At 38.3% G+C, this 16,648-nt stretch overlaps 1 protein-coding gene across 2 annotated transcripts; it reads left to right on the top strand.

The window, feature by feature from the left end:
- Window positions 1–16,624, top strand: htr1fa (5-hydroxytryptamine (serotonin) receptor 1Fa). Of its 2 annotated transcripts, XM_072685934.1 has the most exons (3): window positions 1–71; window positions 13,999–14,130; window positions 15,178–16,624. In XM_072685934.1, exons 2-3 carry the CDS (start codon window positions 14,112–14,114, stop codon window positions 16,281–16,283), a joined length of 1,125 nt encoding a protein of 374 aa, XP_072542035.1. In that variant the 5' UTR covers window positions 1–71; window positions 13,999–14,111; the 3' UTR covers window positions 16,284–16,624. The 2 variants fall into 2 exon arrangements, with proteins under 2 accessions (XP_072542035.1, XP_072542036.1); XM_072685935.1 differs by lacking the exons at window positions 1–71; window positions 13,999–14,130 and adding an exon at window positions 12,503–12,555 and having other exon boundaries at window positions 15,233–16,624.
- Window positions 16,625–16,648: the final 24 nt, after the last annotated feature.

Raw genomic sequence — 16,648 nt, 5'->3', positions numbered from 1 at the left:
GACACAGCGCTCACGGGACCGTACACAGGGTCAGCGCTCGGCCGAAGAGCCACACGCAAACACACACACCTGTGAGTATCTGTTACATTAATAGGGCTGGGGGGGGGGTTGGAATACTGAGCGGAAAGTGGCGCCTATCGTCGCCACTTTCAGCAAGTTTACAGAGCAGGACAGCCGCACACACACACACACACACACACACACACACAGAACCAGAACCCGATTCATTCCGGTTTAAAGAATCGGTTCACTTCTGGAATTACACAGAGGTGTGTTTATGTGTGTAGGTGGCCTGAGATGTTCAGGTTATACAAATATGAACATGTATACGGTCATATAACGGTTGAATTAGCCTAATATTCATGTATATATGGATCGATATAGTTGTGTTTATTGTGGGACGTTTTAAGCTTTGAAATAATGGCACTGGAAATTCATAAACACTCTTGCCAAGCAGTAATATGCTGAACAGGTGGGCTACCGTTTCTAGACCCATTTAGGAAGCCACTGCGTGAACCTGCATTAAAGCACACAGCGGCATAAGTAACGTTACACATGGCATAAATTATGCATTGAAGACCTGAGAATGGGTGAACTGGGAAAATGCCTTGCTTTCTTGGTTGGCGAATATGGAAATGACTCCTTACTTCTTTGTCCCGCGTCTCGTGGCTTGCTGTGTGAAGCAGTAATGGGCTCCCAGCAGTGCAATACAGATATCTCCTTAAGTGCACCTTAAAGACAAACCTAATGACACACACCACACTGAGGACATGCACACGTACACCAATTAGAGAGTCAATAAAAGAGGAGCATTAAACAGCTCAATCAAATCCAAATAATGGCTAAATGAAGATCCTTTTGGTATTTTACTATAGTTAATTGAACAGAAACTGTCAATAGTTCAGGGTGTAAATGTGGCAGCTTTAGCCATGCCTATTGTTCGCCTGCAGTCACCAGGAATCAGGAAGAAAATACTACATATGAATTAAAGATAAATGTTATATGCCAACCTGTAACACACTCACAGAGGCTGCTTTGGAAAACATTATAATTGTAACTATGTTTAATTATAGATGTATAGAGTATTTGAACTTACATTATAATACATTGCATTACATATACATTAATATTAGGGAAATCACTGTCATTTCGTATTTGCTGGCAATCGGATCCTTTATTTTATTTGTATTTAGACTTAGTATTTCTCAAATTCACTTTTTCATTAACATTTTATTTGAACATGATATGTATTTAAGTAATATCATGTGATGTTGTTGTAGCACTGGACTGCCCACTGTCTGCACACACTGATTACTGATTAAGATCAAGCTCACCTCAGTCATTTACATGGCATATTCGTAGAATTCGGGAACACAGTGAGAATCATTTGAATTTACCTGTGTTCCTGTAACTGGGCCGTGCTTAATACTAATAATGAATAGAACTATACTTTATATCAGCTATGCAGTGCCCTTAGAGGCTACAGCAATACTATTTAGTCATGATATTGCTCTATAGTATACAGTAAACAATGACATTACACTATTTTACCTTATTAAATATTTTTTAAATATTAAATATTTAATTTTTAAAAAATATTTAATAATTAAATATTTTAGACCTTAAAAATATTATTAGTGGACATTCAGCTTATTGGCTGTTGTCTCATGCACTTACAATTGAGGCCAATACCATATGACCCAGTATATTTAGCAGCTCAGATCAAATCAGCCCAACCTAGTTTTTACATCTTGGGATTTATTTTGTTGGCCACTTGTCATCATTTAGTAAGGGTAGGGTAGAAGGGTAGGAGGGTTGTGCAGTTCAATATTTTAGTAACTGCATTTTATATTACGTTTCCCTCATCAGATTTTCATACTGACACTTTAATAATGACCTAGAAATACTCAGAAATGCTTACCATAGAGGAGCACTTTGTAGGTTTACAGTCACAGACTGTTGCACACAATGTATTAGCCACCCTTTACCCCATTTATCAATGATAAGGGCCAACATAGGACCACTTCTGACCAGATATAATACAGTGGTGGTCCCAATGTAGCCACAATGACTTAGTAGTGACATGTTGATGGGAAGTTGGGGACATTGTGTACACTGGTGTCTTTATTAGCCTATGTACACAGTTAGGGACACTTCTGATGTTTCTAACCATAGAGCCACTGTATGCTAGATATTTATGAAGTTTTGAGGTGTTAAAAAATCCCAGCAATACTGTTGCACTTGATACACTCACTACTACCATGTTGGTGTCACTGCTTATCTGAGGATGGCCCACTAAGTAATATGTGCTCAGCAGTGATCCTGTGGTGGTTTCCTTCCATTAATGAAAAATGTAGAAGCAGGCTGAAATGAGTTTTAGGACTAAACAAGGACTAAATGAAGCAGATACCCTTTCTCAAGCTAAGCTGTAAGTAAATGCCTCACATGTTGAAACTTGGTCATCATTAGGGATCACTGACACACAAACTGCATGCCTCCACTGTGTATCTGGGTTAGCTTATCATGTGCATCTAAATACAAAACTCAGTAAAAGATTTCAGAAACTTTTCTTTTTAACTAAAGGCTCTTTTGTTTAATACATTTCCAAGCCTGATGTATTATGACAAGGGAAACAATACATTATAATGATGCTAAGCCCAGTCCCTTGAAATTAAACAGGTTTGGGTATGAAGAGAACAGAAAGCACAGTCCCTGCTGCCTGCTTTGCATTGCAGATGCAACGGGTCCCGTTCGTATCCTTTTGTACCATTACAATCCCAGACATGCAACACACAAAACAACAGGATGCATGTTTGCATGTAAAAAGAGAATTTCAATACTGGCAATTTGCTGTCAGAAATAATACCTCAGTACCTCAGTATCTCCTAGAAAGTTAACTGCATTGAAAAGAGGTGTGACTCAGCTCGAGTTATCTCTGCTTTAATAGCTTCAGTGCGTCAAAATAAATGAAACTGAGGCCTTTTAAGACAACACCTCTGAAGACTGTTTTCTTCAGCATGCTAATTACAGGCTGTTGTTTTTCTCCTACCTCAGGCCCCAACTGCTCTAAAGCAACCCTGTTAAATCACACTGACCAAACTGCTTGCCTTCGTAAAGCAACACTATGTTTTTACCTTTAAATAACAGCTTTAAAATCAGTGTGATGCTCCACTGACCTGTAATAGGGAGAGTAGCGTCTCTATCAGTGCTACCTCGAGCACTATGAAATGCCAATTCAAGAAATGCCAATTCATGCACAATGCTGCTTTAAAGCATTTAAGTCAGTGTCCATTTCTTATTAATAGACACCACAAATATCAGACAGGATGCTAAATGTGATTGCTGTGTGAAATGACTGGCAGATCTTCCCTTTCTGTCCCACATTTAGAGGCACATACAAACTTTTTGGGCCCAAAACCCCTTGTAAGCCCCCACCAAACATTACCCAACTTTTTTTTGACAGTTTTTTTAATCCACTTTTGAACATTAGTTGATGACATAGTAGTTTGATAGCACATTGGATAACAGCAATAATGTTGATGCCCTGCACAAGGGTCAAAGGTTCAGTTCTATGTCCAGGCAGGAATGCCACTGCTATACCAGTAAGAAGATCTAGGCATGACACTTAACTCTACATTCACTTAATCAGTTCTGCATTTTGTCTTTAGTTTCAACAGTTATTTCTATAGAAACTAATCTCATCCTCAGACATTCCCCCCAGATCATGTCTTGTCGTGTCTGATTTCTGTTGTACCTTAAGCTGGCTTTTATTGTGTGTTAATTGTGATTTTGTCAGCAGCATTGCAAATACTCATCTGCACATCAGTGTTTACACACTTCCCATGTTCCAATCATCAAGATGGGAAACAGATTTTTGTTTTCAGCTTAATTCTAGTCAGCAGTAGTGATCTGCTATCTGCACTGCGCATCATGATGAAAAATGAACCTGTCAGAGCTACACAGCGTGCCAAAACCATGACTGTATTTTTTTGTGTTTTGCATGTTAGTCAAATTTCCTCTTCCAGTCAAAGAAGTCAGTTTTTTCGGCCATTCTACGCAATGGAAACTAAGCACCAGTGTCTCCAATAATGGGAGGCCAGACTGAATCTAGACTGTTAATTATTATTCTTTATTTTTTGAGATATTAATTCAAAATAAGTGAGCATGTGATTATGAATGCTGTAGAAATAAAACACTATATATAAAAATGCCATACTATGAATAAAGTATGGCTCACCAAATTTTACTTTAATGAAATGTTGATCAGATAAACCAGGTATTTGATGGGAACTGTAAATACTTGGGCTTCTTCGAGGAGAGGCTTGGAAATGGTAAAGATCATACACTCATACAATTAAAGTGTGTTCATTTATTTAATTGTATTTATTTTAATGTTTGTGCGATGAAAAAAATGCTTACAATAAAAAAAGACTTTCACATAGTACTGTATATAGTTAACTTGAGTTTATACATTTATATATGTAACTGACTTCTATACTAGTTTAGATAGTTCAGAAATAAGCAGCCTTTCAAATAAGTTTCTATCAGTAATAGGTCAGAGATAGCGCCAGTGAGTCGCTCCAAATACCAGTAAATCAGATAATGTGGAAGAAGTATAGACTGGAATAGACTGGAATTAATACTCAGCTCCATTCATGGACTTTTCCTTTTGCAATGACTGGTATGTGTAGTGACTACAGTACTAACAGTAAGTTTTAACAGAAACATTGTGTTTCACACTGCTGTGTTATATGCTATAACTGCTGTGCATGTATGCTATAGGCTGGCTTTCACATCTGTGCACCTTTTCCCTCATCAGTGCTGTGACAACACTTCACTTATTTTTATTGTGCATGTCTACAGTATTTCGTATTTATGTTGTATATATTTTTTATCATATTTATTATGTTGTTTATTTGCCCTGTGTTTGCACATTTGCACTTTGTGTTGCTGTATGTTGCACCATGGTCATTGAGGATCGCTATTTTACTTCACTGTGTGCTTGTAAATGATTGACACAACAAATCAAAAATGCCTTGACTTATTTCACAAGGATTTGACTGGTCAGCAAGACTGCAACATTCCAGTGCCAAGTTAGATTGCAGAATTGAACTAGGTAATTAGATTCACAAAGCCAGGTAGCTTGCATGATTTAAGTACCCATTCAGGTAACAGCTTTTAAGTGCCTTTTAAGTCAGATTGCAGTAAGTAATCAGTTCAAGTCACCAATAAAGTTATCATATTCAAGGAACTAATAAAGTTAAGGAGAATAATCAGCATGGCATACAATGATTGTAGGCTGCTTCAATGTTCCTAAGCATAGGCCCTATATTAACACCAGTGACGCTTCATCCACTAATGAAGCCTAAGATAACTTTGGACAACATTCTCCTCTGAATGTCTATTGCCCTTTTGACTGAACCCCAAGCAATTGCTTACCGCCTAGCTATACTTTGCAACAATGCTATTATTAGATGTTTTTAGCCTGTTATCTTAACCTCATCCACTTATTAAGATAAGATAAGATAAGATAAGATAATCCTTTATTAGTCCCACAGTGGGGAAATTCTCAGTGTCACAGCAGAAAGGGATAGCAAGACACTCAGTTACAATCAGATGTAATTATCTGGACTTATATTATTGCATTGTTTATTAGGTACAAGCACATACTCAGCTTCATAGTGTAATAGTGTTGTCGCCGAATGTAATGGAGCCAAAGACTGTCCTTTCATGTTTCATTTCTGCACCAGTTTCACACTCATCTATTCTTCACATTTGACCATTTTCAAACTCCTCACTTTTTACTCTCGGTACGAGAGTTTCTACATAGGTGTTCCCATCTAAATGTCACCCAACTCTCACACGCTGTGCAAAAGGAAGTATGTATTAAAATATGTGGTTTGAAATTGATTAACTGAGCTTTCTATATTCATGAGATTCAATATTCTGTAATTGTCACACTTCATTTAAAATATAATTAGAAGAATTAAAAAGCCTCTAGGTTCACTCACCCCTCAACATACACAGGAATGGCACAGAGTATGCATCCGTGTAATACAGACAGACTGCATTTCTGCTTGAAACAGTCAATATATGCAGCAGTACATAATTGTATGGTATACGTACACATACTGACTTTAAATTGGGGTGGGGTGGAATAAAACAAGTGATAAAGAAAGCTAAAAAGTCAAAGTCAAAGCTTAAGTTGGTATCGTGAATGGTCAGTACTTTGTAACACTACCTGTGGCCTGTAAACTAATTCTGTAGCCAGGTGCACTGCTCTTGAGGTCTAGCCACATATTTTTGATGAGAATCAGGTTGGAGGACTGTGAGGGCTATGGAAAAACCTGAAACTTGCACCTAGCTTGGTGGTAGTACATTGATTGTGGATATTTTCTTTATAGATGTAATTAAATCCATTATCCCCCCGCAAATTTAATGTTTCCTGTGCCACTGGCTGCAACAGAAGCCCAAAGCCTGATTGATCGACCTCCAATGTGTAACAGTTGGAGAGGTGTTTCTTTCCTTGTACTCTACTCATTTATTCACCCATTTTGTTCATTGCTGCTTCGTCAGTCCACAAGACTTTCCACAAGACAGTCCACAAGGGTTTCTTCGGTAAACCATCACTACAGAGCCTGCTAAATCTTCATGAAGGTCTTTCTCAGTCAAACAGGGGTTTGATTTACCTAGCAATCTTTTGAGCAGTTCTCTTAGAACGTTTTCCTGACCTCCACCGTTCCTGTTAACTACAATTTCCTAATAACAATGCAAATTGAGGAAACAGTTACCTAAACACTTCATGCTTTCTTAAAATGCTAAAAAGAATGTTTCCTCTTTAACTTCTTAAACAGGGCCCAAACTTTAGCATGCCTCTGTATATATGAGATGCAATTTGTGTACTTGGCATGGTTCATTAGGGGCATATTCTTATGTAGGGCAAGCTTCTACTTTCTAAATGTACTGCAGATGAGGAAAAAAAGAAGAACATAGCCCCTAAGCCCCTTTATATCACAGTGTAACACATAGTACACAACCCACCGACCCCTGCCTGCAGTGCTTTTATCTAATTAAAAATATTAAGTCTACTTAAGGTTTTTGTCTCTCCAGTTTAGGCATCCATGTGGTAATATATCTGCAATGTCTTCTCAGGAATGCTCAGGAATGCAGTATACCCATGGCAGAACAGAAATAGTTCAGAACTATCAAAAAAAGCAATGCAAATGTTGTGCAGATGAAAACAAACTGACCAGTGTGTGATTATGCTGGCAGTATGACTATTTATAAGAATAGAGACTTACCACCATGACCCTCAGACCCTCATATTTTTAACATGGTTCATACTGTTTAATGCTTTAGGTTGACAAAAGAAACACTGTAAGCTACTTTAGATTCCAGATCATGTTTTCTCATTTCAGGGTCATTTTTGCTAAATTAGACATGCATGCTTATCTGAAAGTGAATCATAGTAATAATGAAAAAACATGTCAATGACAATGCCATTATGATCTTAAATATCTGTTTTAGTATGGCTACAGTTATAGTCTTGGTTGCTGTTTCAGTATTTCTTTACTCATTCTTATATCATATAACATGCTTTATTCTACACAGGTGAGCCATAACATTTACCACTATTTACCACATATTACCACTGAAATATGAAGTGAAAGAAACACTGATTTTTATCTACATTTGTTAATTGGTGGATATATTAGTCAGTAAGTGAACAAACAGTTCTTGAAGGTAATGTCTTAAAAGCAGAAAAAATGGTCAAGCAATCTGAGCCACTTTGACATGGGCTTGTGATGGCTAGATGACTGGGTCAGAACATCTTCAGACCAGATCAGGCAGGTCTTGTGGGGTGTTTCTGGTATGCGGTGGTCAGCATCTACCAAATTGGTCCAAGAAAACACATACAGTAAACCGGTGACGGGTAGGCCTGTCACAATAATTACATTATTGACTTATTGTACAATATATGGGCATGACCTTGAAAATGTTTGCTTGATATAACCCATTGTGTTCAGTTGTGTGTGTTTTAGCCAGTCGCGAGTTCTGTTCTCTCATCTGTGTCGTCTGTTGGAGGCAAGCTTGAGTCTGTGAGCAGATAGCGACTATTTCTATTGTGTAGAAAAAGTGTGCAGTGCATGAGGTGACCAATGATTCAATAATGGCGCCTCCATACACACAGAGCGGACTGTGACAGATTAACTGCCAAAGGCTTAACCATAATCGTGTGAAATACAGTCACTGGTGCTGTTGTCTTGTACACTGTTTATTCAAGCGATACAAGGACATTCAGTTTGTTTTCAAATGCAAAACAAACAGAAACTGCAATGCGTGTGTGTGACGCCCGCCTGTAAAACAACAATCATCCAAGAAAGGTTCCCTGGCCACCATGCACACCACACCTAACCTTGCGCAGGACTGCTTAAATGCTGTGATGTATCCCGCTGTTCGTTCGTCTTTCTGTCAGTGTTTATCATATCTGACACAAACCCAGCCAAAGCTGTTGTAAAATGTGTAAAACTAACGAGCCTCTGGAGGAACCAGAGTAAAGACTTAACACTACTAACCAGATACACACCGAAGAGCCCATCACTCAGTATAGTGAGTATCAGAACACAGCCACTAAAAGCACAAACAGTTAATTGGCCTGTCTTTAAATGACAATGGTAATATATTGAGCATGGTCACACATCTGAAATGACATCAAGTTGCATTTGACAGCTCCAGTGTGGCTTTAATCTGAAGTGCCCGTTAGTGTGAATTTACCAGTATTTTACTTTGTTTTTCATTTTGTCCCTTTTTATTTATTAGCAACTTTTAAACATTTTTACAATAAAATTGTGTGAATTACAAATGTAACAAATTGTGTGAATATTCTTAGTATCAAAAGTTCAGTGCTTTTTAAAAGGGTGTAATTGCATTATTGTGCAATTATATTATCAATATATCAGTTACAAACAATGACAATACTATTTCTTATCTTAAATTGACAGTAATAGCGTCTATCACAATTATTTCTGGAACAATTTATCATATATAAAAAATAAATAGATATTGTGACAGGTCTAGAGACACTACTTAAAGGATCTGCTGCTAATGTCTTGGTGCCAGATACCACAGGACGCCTTCAGAGGTCTTGTCTCAAATATTTAGACCTGTTGTGGTGGCACAAGGAGGACTTACTCAATATTAGGCAGGTGATGCCAATGTTATGGCTGATTGAGTATAGGTTCAGATCCCTTACAGATGCAAATTGCAAGGATTTACTAGAGGTGGGTTTTTGCCAATAAGCCCACGCCTCATACATCCACACATGTACATATTACAGTATTACAGTTCAGATCCTTTACAGTGTGAAAAACTTTTCATCTAGTGTCTGAGCTTTTAAATAGGATATATATCTCCTTAGCCAATGTTAGACTCATATGGTAAGAGATGATATTTAAGTTAAATAAATAAATATTATGGCTTAAATTTTGAAGCACATGACATTAAAAGACTCCAATTACCATTTTGAGAATGTGCACATCTGGGTAAATCTTGGCTTTTTACCTTTATTTCTGTAGCAACAGTTAGTATAATGATATTTCTAATCAAATCAACAGTTTATTATGTATGCCCTTTATTAATTATTCCCGTTGTTAAGTATCATTTGTATCTAACATAGCTTGTTTTTAAAATGTTTTAGTCTCCAAACATTTCTTTGCATGCATATTGTCAGGATCCAACAGAATTTATATTAATTTATAGAATTATATGTGACCAAATCTCCATGTGTTGTATGCATTGTTCACATCTTAATACTTAACAGGACTTCAGATAATTAATACTACTAAAAGGCCGCAACAGTGTGTCATTTTGAAACCTTCTGAAGTTCTTTTTCGCTTATTCACTACATTTGTTTTTGAAATATTTAGCTATCAGGACAAAGATTTATCATTTTATACATACCCATGTGTCAAGCTAACATGAGTAATGACTACCAAGCCTTAAATGATAAATGTGAGGTTTAGATACTGAGGTACACGCCACAAGAACCTGAAGGTTACACGTTAGACAAAGCCTAATACATTTGCATTGACCAGGTAAACCTAAAATACACTTGCTTTCTGAACCTATGTACTGTTTCTTTCCTTACAGGCTTTTCTTTATACCAAACAAAAAGTCATCACCATGGCAACCGTTCCCATCAAACCAGTGGAAGGACAGAAAGGAGTGTAGTGGACTTCAGAGCAATATTTTTTATTACTGGTGCTCCCACCTTTACCCCTTTTCCATTTAGATCTATCCCTCTATAAAGCAGCTGTCCCCTACATGCTTTGTATGTTACCGTTCGCTGGGCCTGTGAGTTCATTTTGATGAAAAAATCTATTTCAAAGTAGGGCTGGGCGATATGGTACAAATAGTATTATGATAAAAATCATGATATTTAAAGACATTTTCACGATACACAATATTTATCACAATACATGTAGACAGAATACAGCAATCGCAACATACTCTTAAAAACTACTATTTAAATACTCTCCCGTACATTTATTTTTATTCAACATCTGCTGCACTTCATCCAATTAAACACTGTCACACTGTTGTTAAAGAAACATGCAGGTGATCAGTGTTTATTAAGCACGTACAATATCCTCGATATGCTTAGAAAAGCATATTGTGTATCTTGAAAACAATATTTATCAGAATGCAATAAAATATCATCATATTGCCCACCTCTATTTCAAAATACCTTCTGTCTGCAGGCCATTTCTAGAGCACTGTGAAGATTGTCTCTTACCAATGTAGTTTTGTAAACATTTGATATGGGTGGTTGAAACGTTGATTAAATCATAGGGATGTAATTCATCCTCGAAATTGTATATGTTCCTTGACTATGATATGTTCTGCAATGTTTAGTGGTGTGTTAAAATGGAATATGTGTATGAAAGCTTGGTTCTCTGAAGGAACAACACAGCCCAGGCTAGGCTAAGCACAATGTGAAATGTTCTCTTTGTTTGTGAGAGGAAGAGAGCTTGCCTTCTTTAAGAGGTAAATAACCTCTTGGCCAAGTGCCGTGGGTTCAGCAATGTAACTTGTTTTAGAACAAACTCACATGATTGGTTCTCTTGAGCTGTGCTTGCTGCTCCTCCCTTTATAGAACTGAAGTGTCATTTTCTGTTGGTGATGAATTGAATGAATTCTAGCTCTGCTACTCACTCGCACACCAAATTCAAGGGCATGTCAGGCAAGAGTAGTAGCCAAATATTCCTGTCATATGAGCATTCCCCCTGCTCAGATAACTCCTGTAGTTTGAAAAAGAGGTGTTCTGAAGGCAGAGACTGATAAGGTGACATGTCTCCTTAAATTGAATGTCTGAAGGTAAAAGTGCCTAAATTCTGCCAAAAAAGGATTGGGACAAAATACCACTTTGTGAGAGAAGGTTAGCCTGAGAATACACTGAACAGCCCGTTCTTGAAGGTGTTAAAAGCAGGAAATAGGAAATAGACAAGCATAAGAATCTGAGACACTTTTCAAAGAGCCAAATTGTGATGGTTAGATGAATGGGTCAGAGACCAAAGGCACATCGATGCGACCCATGGAGGTCCCACCTCACATTTTACAGGATCTGCTGCTAACCTCTTGGTGCCAGAGACCACCTTTAGAGGTCTTATGAAGTTCATGCCTCGAATGCTCAGATTAGTTGTGGATGTCACTGCATGCAGGCAACAGGATCTTTAACCTGACCAATGGCTTTAACGTGTTGAATGGCTAGTTCTGGATAATGAATGCTGCAACAACTCATGATGCTCTGTCACTCCAAAGAACACAGTTCCACTGCTCCAGAGCGCAGAGCTTAGGAGCTCTATACTGCTCAAGCTGATGCTTAGCACTGTGCATGGTTCATCTGTGGCTACTCTAAAGCATTGCATTGTTTTGTCTGTGTCTATAGTTTATAGTGTAATAATAAGTTTTAATACTATGCCAGCTATTTACCAATTACACATTTTTTTTTATTGTAAGAAATTGGTGGGATTCCATGTTAATTGTTTCCAATACTGGTATTATTCAAATAATAATAATAATCATAATAATAATACCCATGAATCTTTATATCTGCTCACCTGCTGTTTCTTCTGTAATCAAGAGTATTAAGCAATAGTTTATCTTTCTTTTGTTGGAGCAACTGTCTTTACTGTCCAGGCAGCACTTGTGTGAGGATTTGGCATGGTGCCAACAGATTCATAGGTTTTCTGCTCCAGAGAGTCCTATTCTATTGACAATACAAATACTTAAAGTAGCTAAATGCATTCATTAGAAGAGGCATCCACAAACATTTCAACATATATAGTGTGTCAGCAGTGGGGCTTAATTAGCTGTGAGTTGGAGTGCTAAAGGACTGGGCACATAAAATGTTGCAGATATGAAAAGTTATTTGGATATGTCCTTGTCACATCAGGATAGGGAAGACTGAATGTTAGGCTTTTCTGTGACAACTGCAGTGCTTATGTTTTGCCTAAACAGTGTTCTGCAACTGAGAGATGTCTTGGTCAAAAAATAGTTATGAAAACCAAGTGGCAATGTGTTAGAGCCTAGATTTACACCACGTAGGGCCCTGGGTTTTGGTCAATCTAAAGGCCTCCATGGTGTCACCAAATAATTTCCAGCCATGGCGGTATTATATAGCTTAATTAAGTAGCTTGCAGGCAGGGCTTTAAACAGCCCTGCCTTCTCACAATCGCTTTTAGTCTACATGCACCTGCATCTACATGCAGCCATTGGTCAAACTGCTTAAGTCCCACCTTCTTCCTGCCACTATTGGTCCACGTGTACAAAAATATAAACATGATGTAAAAGGTGGTAAAAGTAACTTTGCTTTTTTTTTATTATTTTACTTGTGAGACACACTTAAGTTGAAATGAAAGGAGATGATTAGCAATATAGACTAGTAAGGCTATTATTAGTTTTGGTAAATGAGTAAATGTTCATGTATTAATGTTCATTAACACAGTTGCATGATTTTAGAGATATTTTACTTCTTCCTACCCTCATGTATAGCCACTGTCATGATCCCACAACTTAGTCCTACTTAAAGGCCCCCAGCTACTACATCCTGACCACGACGGAAGCCTGTGTTAATGTTGGCCACTGGCGCCATTTAACCATATTATTTTTTAATAACTTAGAACATTTCCATCACATGTGGAGATGAAAAAAGTAAAACTACAGGAGCTGGGCAGTATTGGATATGAAGGATAGGAGGAGCAGCCCTTTTCCAGTGGTGGCACAGTCAGAGATTAATTTTCATTTTAGGTCATGGGTTAAAGGCGGAGGCCAAATTCCATCTCTGTCCTACACAAATGGTGAATATGGTTGTCTTCGATTAATATATTTATTTAAGTTAGTTAACTTATTTAATGAATTACATTTAGGTCATACAACATCACGCAAGCATACATGTTTGAGAGGGCTGGGTCTGCAGCCACCAAACCTGTAGCTGTATAAAAAGGCAGCCTGTGTCATTGCGCGGCTTAAAAAATTGTATGTAAGGCCCAGTTGATGTATCTGAATGAGCACAGGATGAAATTGGCTGCATTATAATTCTGTGTTGATGACCAGTCATGAAAAAACTCATACTTTGACTATTATAAAAGGAAACAGTTCGAAACACATTTTCACAGCTAGTGGCAGCCCATTAATAAATCCAAATTAAGTGTGGATTTCCTCTCAATGAACTTGTTAGCCAGTGGCACGCTGAACAGACATGTCTGTGTATTTAAGAGAACAGGCTCAGGCAGGGTACTTTTATGTGGGCTAGATGTCTAAACTGCATCGTTTTGACTGTTAAATTGACACATAAATTATATTCTGTTCCTTTTATAGTAGTTTTACCATCACACTGTGAAATCCTATTCTGTACCAGTGGCTGCAATATGTAGACCTAATCTAACCTTCTGCTTGGCAACATTAACACACTGTCACTTCATGATCTACACCCCTTAGATGCTGACCTTTTGGCAGTCGATGGCACGTATCACCATGGTTAATTACCGTCAGCACAAAGACACGATGACGTATTGTTCCGGTGACGCACGCTCACAGAAGCAGGCAAATGAATGAGCGGCATCTCCACAGGTACAGTCACATGATAAATTCCAGTGAAAATGAGAGGGTCTGACAAAATGCAACTATGATGAAATGCTACCCCATTGTCATAGTCCTCTCAAATAGAGAAAAGACCATGAGAGGGATATTTTCAAGATAAGTGCACATGATGCCCATAAAGGTCATTAAAAGAAACCTGTCTGATTTAATGGGACAATAAGCTGTCTGAAATCTTAGGTTCATGTACCGTAACTAAACAAATAGGGAAACGTCATAGACAGTCACAGTGAGTACCTAAAATAAAAGATGTCATATAGCGCTCCTGTGCTGTAACCATTAATGTCAGTACAAATACCAGTGGGAAATGTCTGGTCTTGTAATTGTAATGCTGGGGCTTTCTTGCATTATTGAAGGAGTTTTTTTTATGTAATTTGCACAATTTTCTCACGTCCTTCAAATGTAGTATACCAGCCATGGGATTTGGTGTCTAATGTTTGCTTTTTCAGTTTTGTACTGCAGCAAGATTAATGTAATGGGAGGCTCTGTAATCTTAAAGGATTTTGGGTGGACATAAACCTCCCTTGCTTGCTTGTTAGCTCATAGCAGAACATTAAAGAAGAAAATTTCACATGCCTAATGTTTCGTCTGACCCACTATGTTTGGGGTAAATAGACAAATTGTGGAAATTTCATTTTCAAATCTGTGAAATTTGGGAAATCTGGGAAATTTCGATTGTCAATTTGTCAAAATTTAATTTCCTCAATTTGACTGAGCATGCAATGAGCAGTGATCAGTCATATTTAAGTTAATAGCTAGGCTACTACATAGTAGCTACATCAATAAATGCTGAGTAAACAGTAAATTTGTAAATATTGGGAAAGCATTTGCCTTAATTTTTTGAACTTATCAAATGAATTAATGTACTCACTTAAACCTAATGTGCTATCTAAAAAACTATTTTATAAAAAATTTAAACTTGCTTAAACTCTATATACTGTGTACTGTTATTGTTTACAATGTACCCAATGTTGTACTCAAATAATGTTTCACAACCCTTTACTTCTGATTGTGTCCCAGGCATGGATTCTAACTGCACAGATGGCTCTAGCCCTACAGATGGGCTAGGTAAAAGCTCTCCAGGAATGATCCTACTCTCCCTCACTCTCTCTGTGCTGGCTGTGCTGACCACCGCTATCAACTCTTTAGTCATCACTGCCATCATTGTCACTCGCAAGCTGCACCACCCTGCCAACTATCTCATCTGCTCCCTGGCAGTGACAGACCTGCTGGTGGCTGTCCTGGTCATGCCTTTTAGCATTGTCTACATTGTGAAGGACACTTGGGTCATGGGCCAGGTGATGTGCAACATCTGGCTCAGCGTGGACATCACCTGCTGCACATGCTCCATCCTGCACCTGGCCGCCATTGCCTTGGATCGATATCGTGCCATCACAGACGCTGTGGAATACTCCAGAAAGAGAACATCTTTGAGGGCTGCTGTCATGATCAGTGTGGTGTGGCTGCTCTCCATTCTCATTTCCCTGCCTCCACTGCTCTGGAGGCAACACAAAGAGAACTTAGAGGACCAGTGCCTCATCAAGCACGATCACATTGCCTTCACACTTTACTCCACTTTTGGGGCCTTCTACATCCCCCTAATACTGATCCTTATCCTTTACTACAAGATATACCGGGCAGCTAAAATTCTTTACCACAAAAGAGGGGCAAGCCGCCTAAATAAGACCGAAATGAATGGACACATGATCCCTAAATGTTCAGACAGAGAACAACAAAGCCTTGATACTCTCAGTCCCCCAGAGAAGTCTCTGTCCGAGCCCTCCACAGAGGGGGACAGGGTGCGCATTACCGCAAAGAGCCCAAATTTCCAGTCTCACAGAGAAAGGTCGGTAAGAAGACAGCGGATATCAGGCACACGCGAGAGGAAGGCAGCCACAACTCTGGGCCTCATTCTTGGGGCCTTTGTCATTTGTTGGCTGCCCTTCTTCATTCAGGAAGTAATCGTTAACACCTGCTCCAGCTGTATCCCCTCCTCTGAGATGGCCAACTTTCTGACCTGGCTTGGATATCTAAACTCACTCATCAACCCCCTCATATACACCATCTTCAACGAGGACTTCAAAAAAGCCTTTCAAAAGCTGGTCAAGTGTCAGAATTATCTCTGATGCTGGAGGTGGATTATCAGTGGACACAGAATGTGTACTATTACTGGACATTCAGTGCTATGGATAGAGCATCTGCAAATGAAAAAAACAAGGAAAATTTACAAACACATTCCAGTAATGCAGGCAAGTATAAGATAAATGAGCATCCAATGGTTTCACTTTTTCATGCTAGATCTACTACCTCTGTAGAAATTCGTATATACATATATATACACATTAAATTACAGAAATATATTAAGAAGACAGCTGATTGCATTATTTTGTAGGTTTGGAGGTACTCCAAACATCATACATGTAAAGCAGCCGCAACACTTGTAAAGATGGTGTATGAAAATCATCTTCTTATGGGGTAATATATTGGGGAC

The sequence above is a fragment of the Salminus brasiliensis genome, chromosome 8 (assembly GCF_030463535.1).
Source record: "Salminus brasiliensis chromosome 8, fSalBra1.hap2, whole genome shotgun sequence".
NCBI lineage: Eukaryota > Metazoa > Chordata > Actinopteri > Characiformes > Bryconidae > Salminus > Salminus brasiliensis.
The sequence above is the reverse complement of the archived record's forward strand: the minus strand, read 5'-3'. Positions and strand labels throughout refer to the sequence as shown.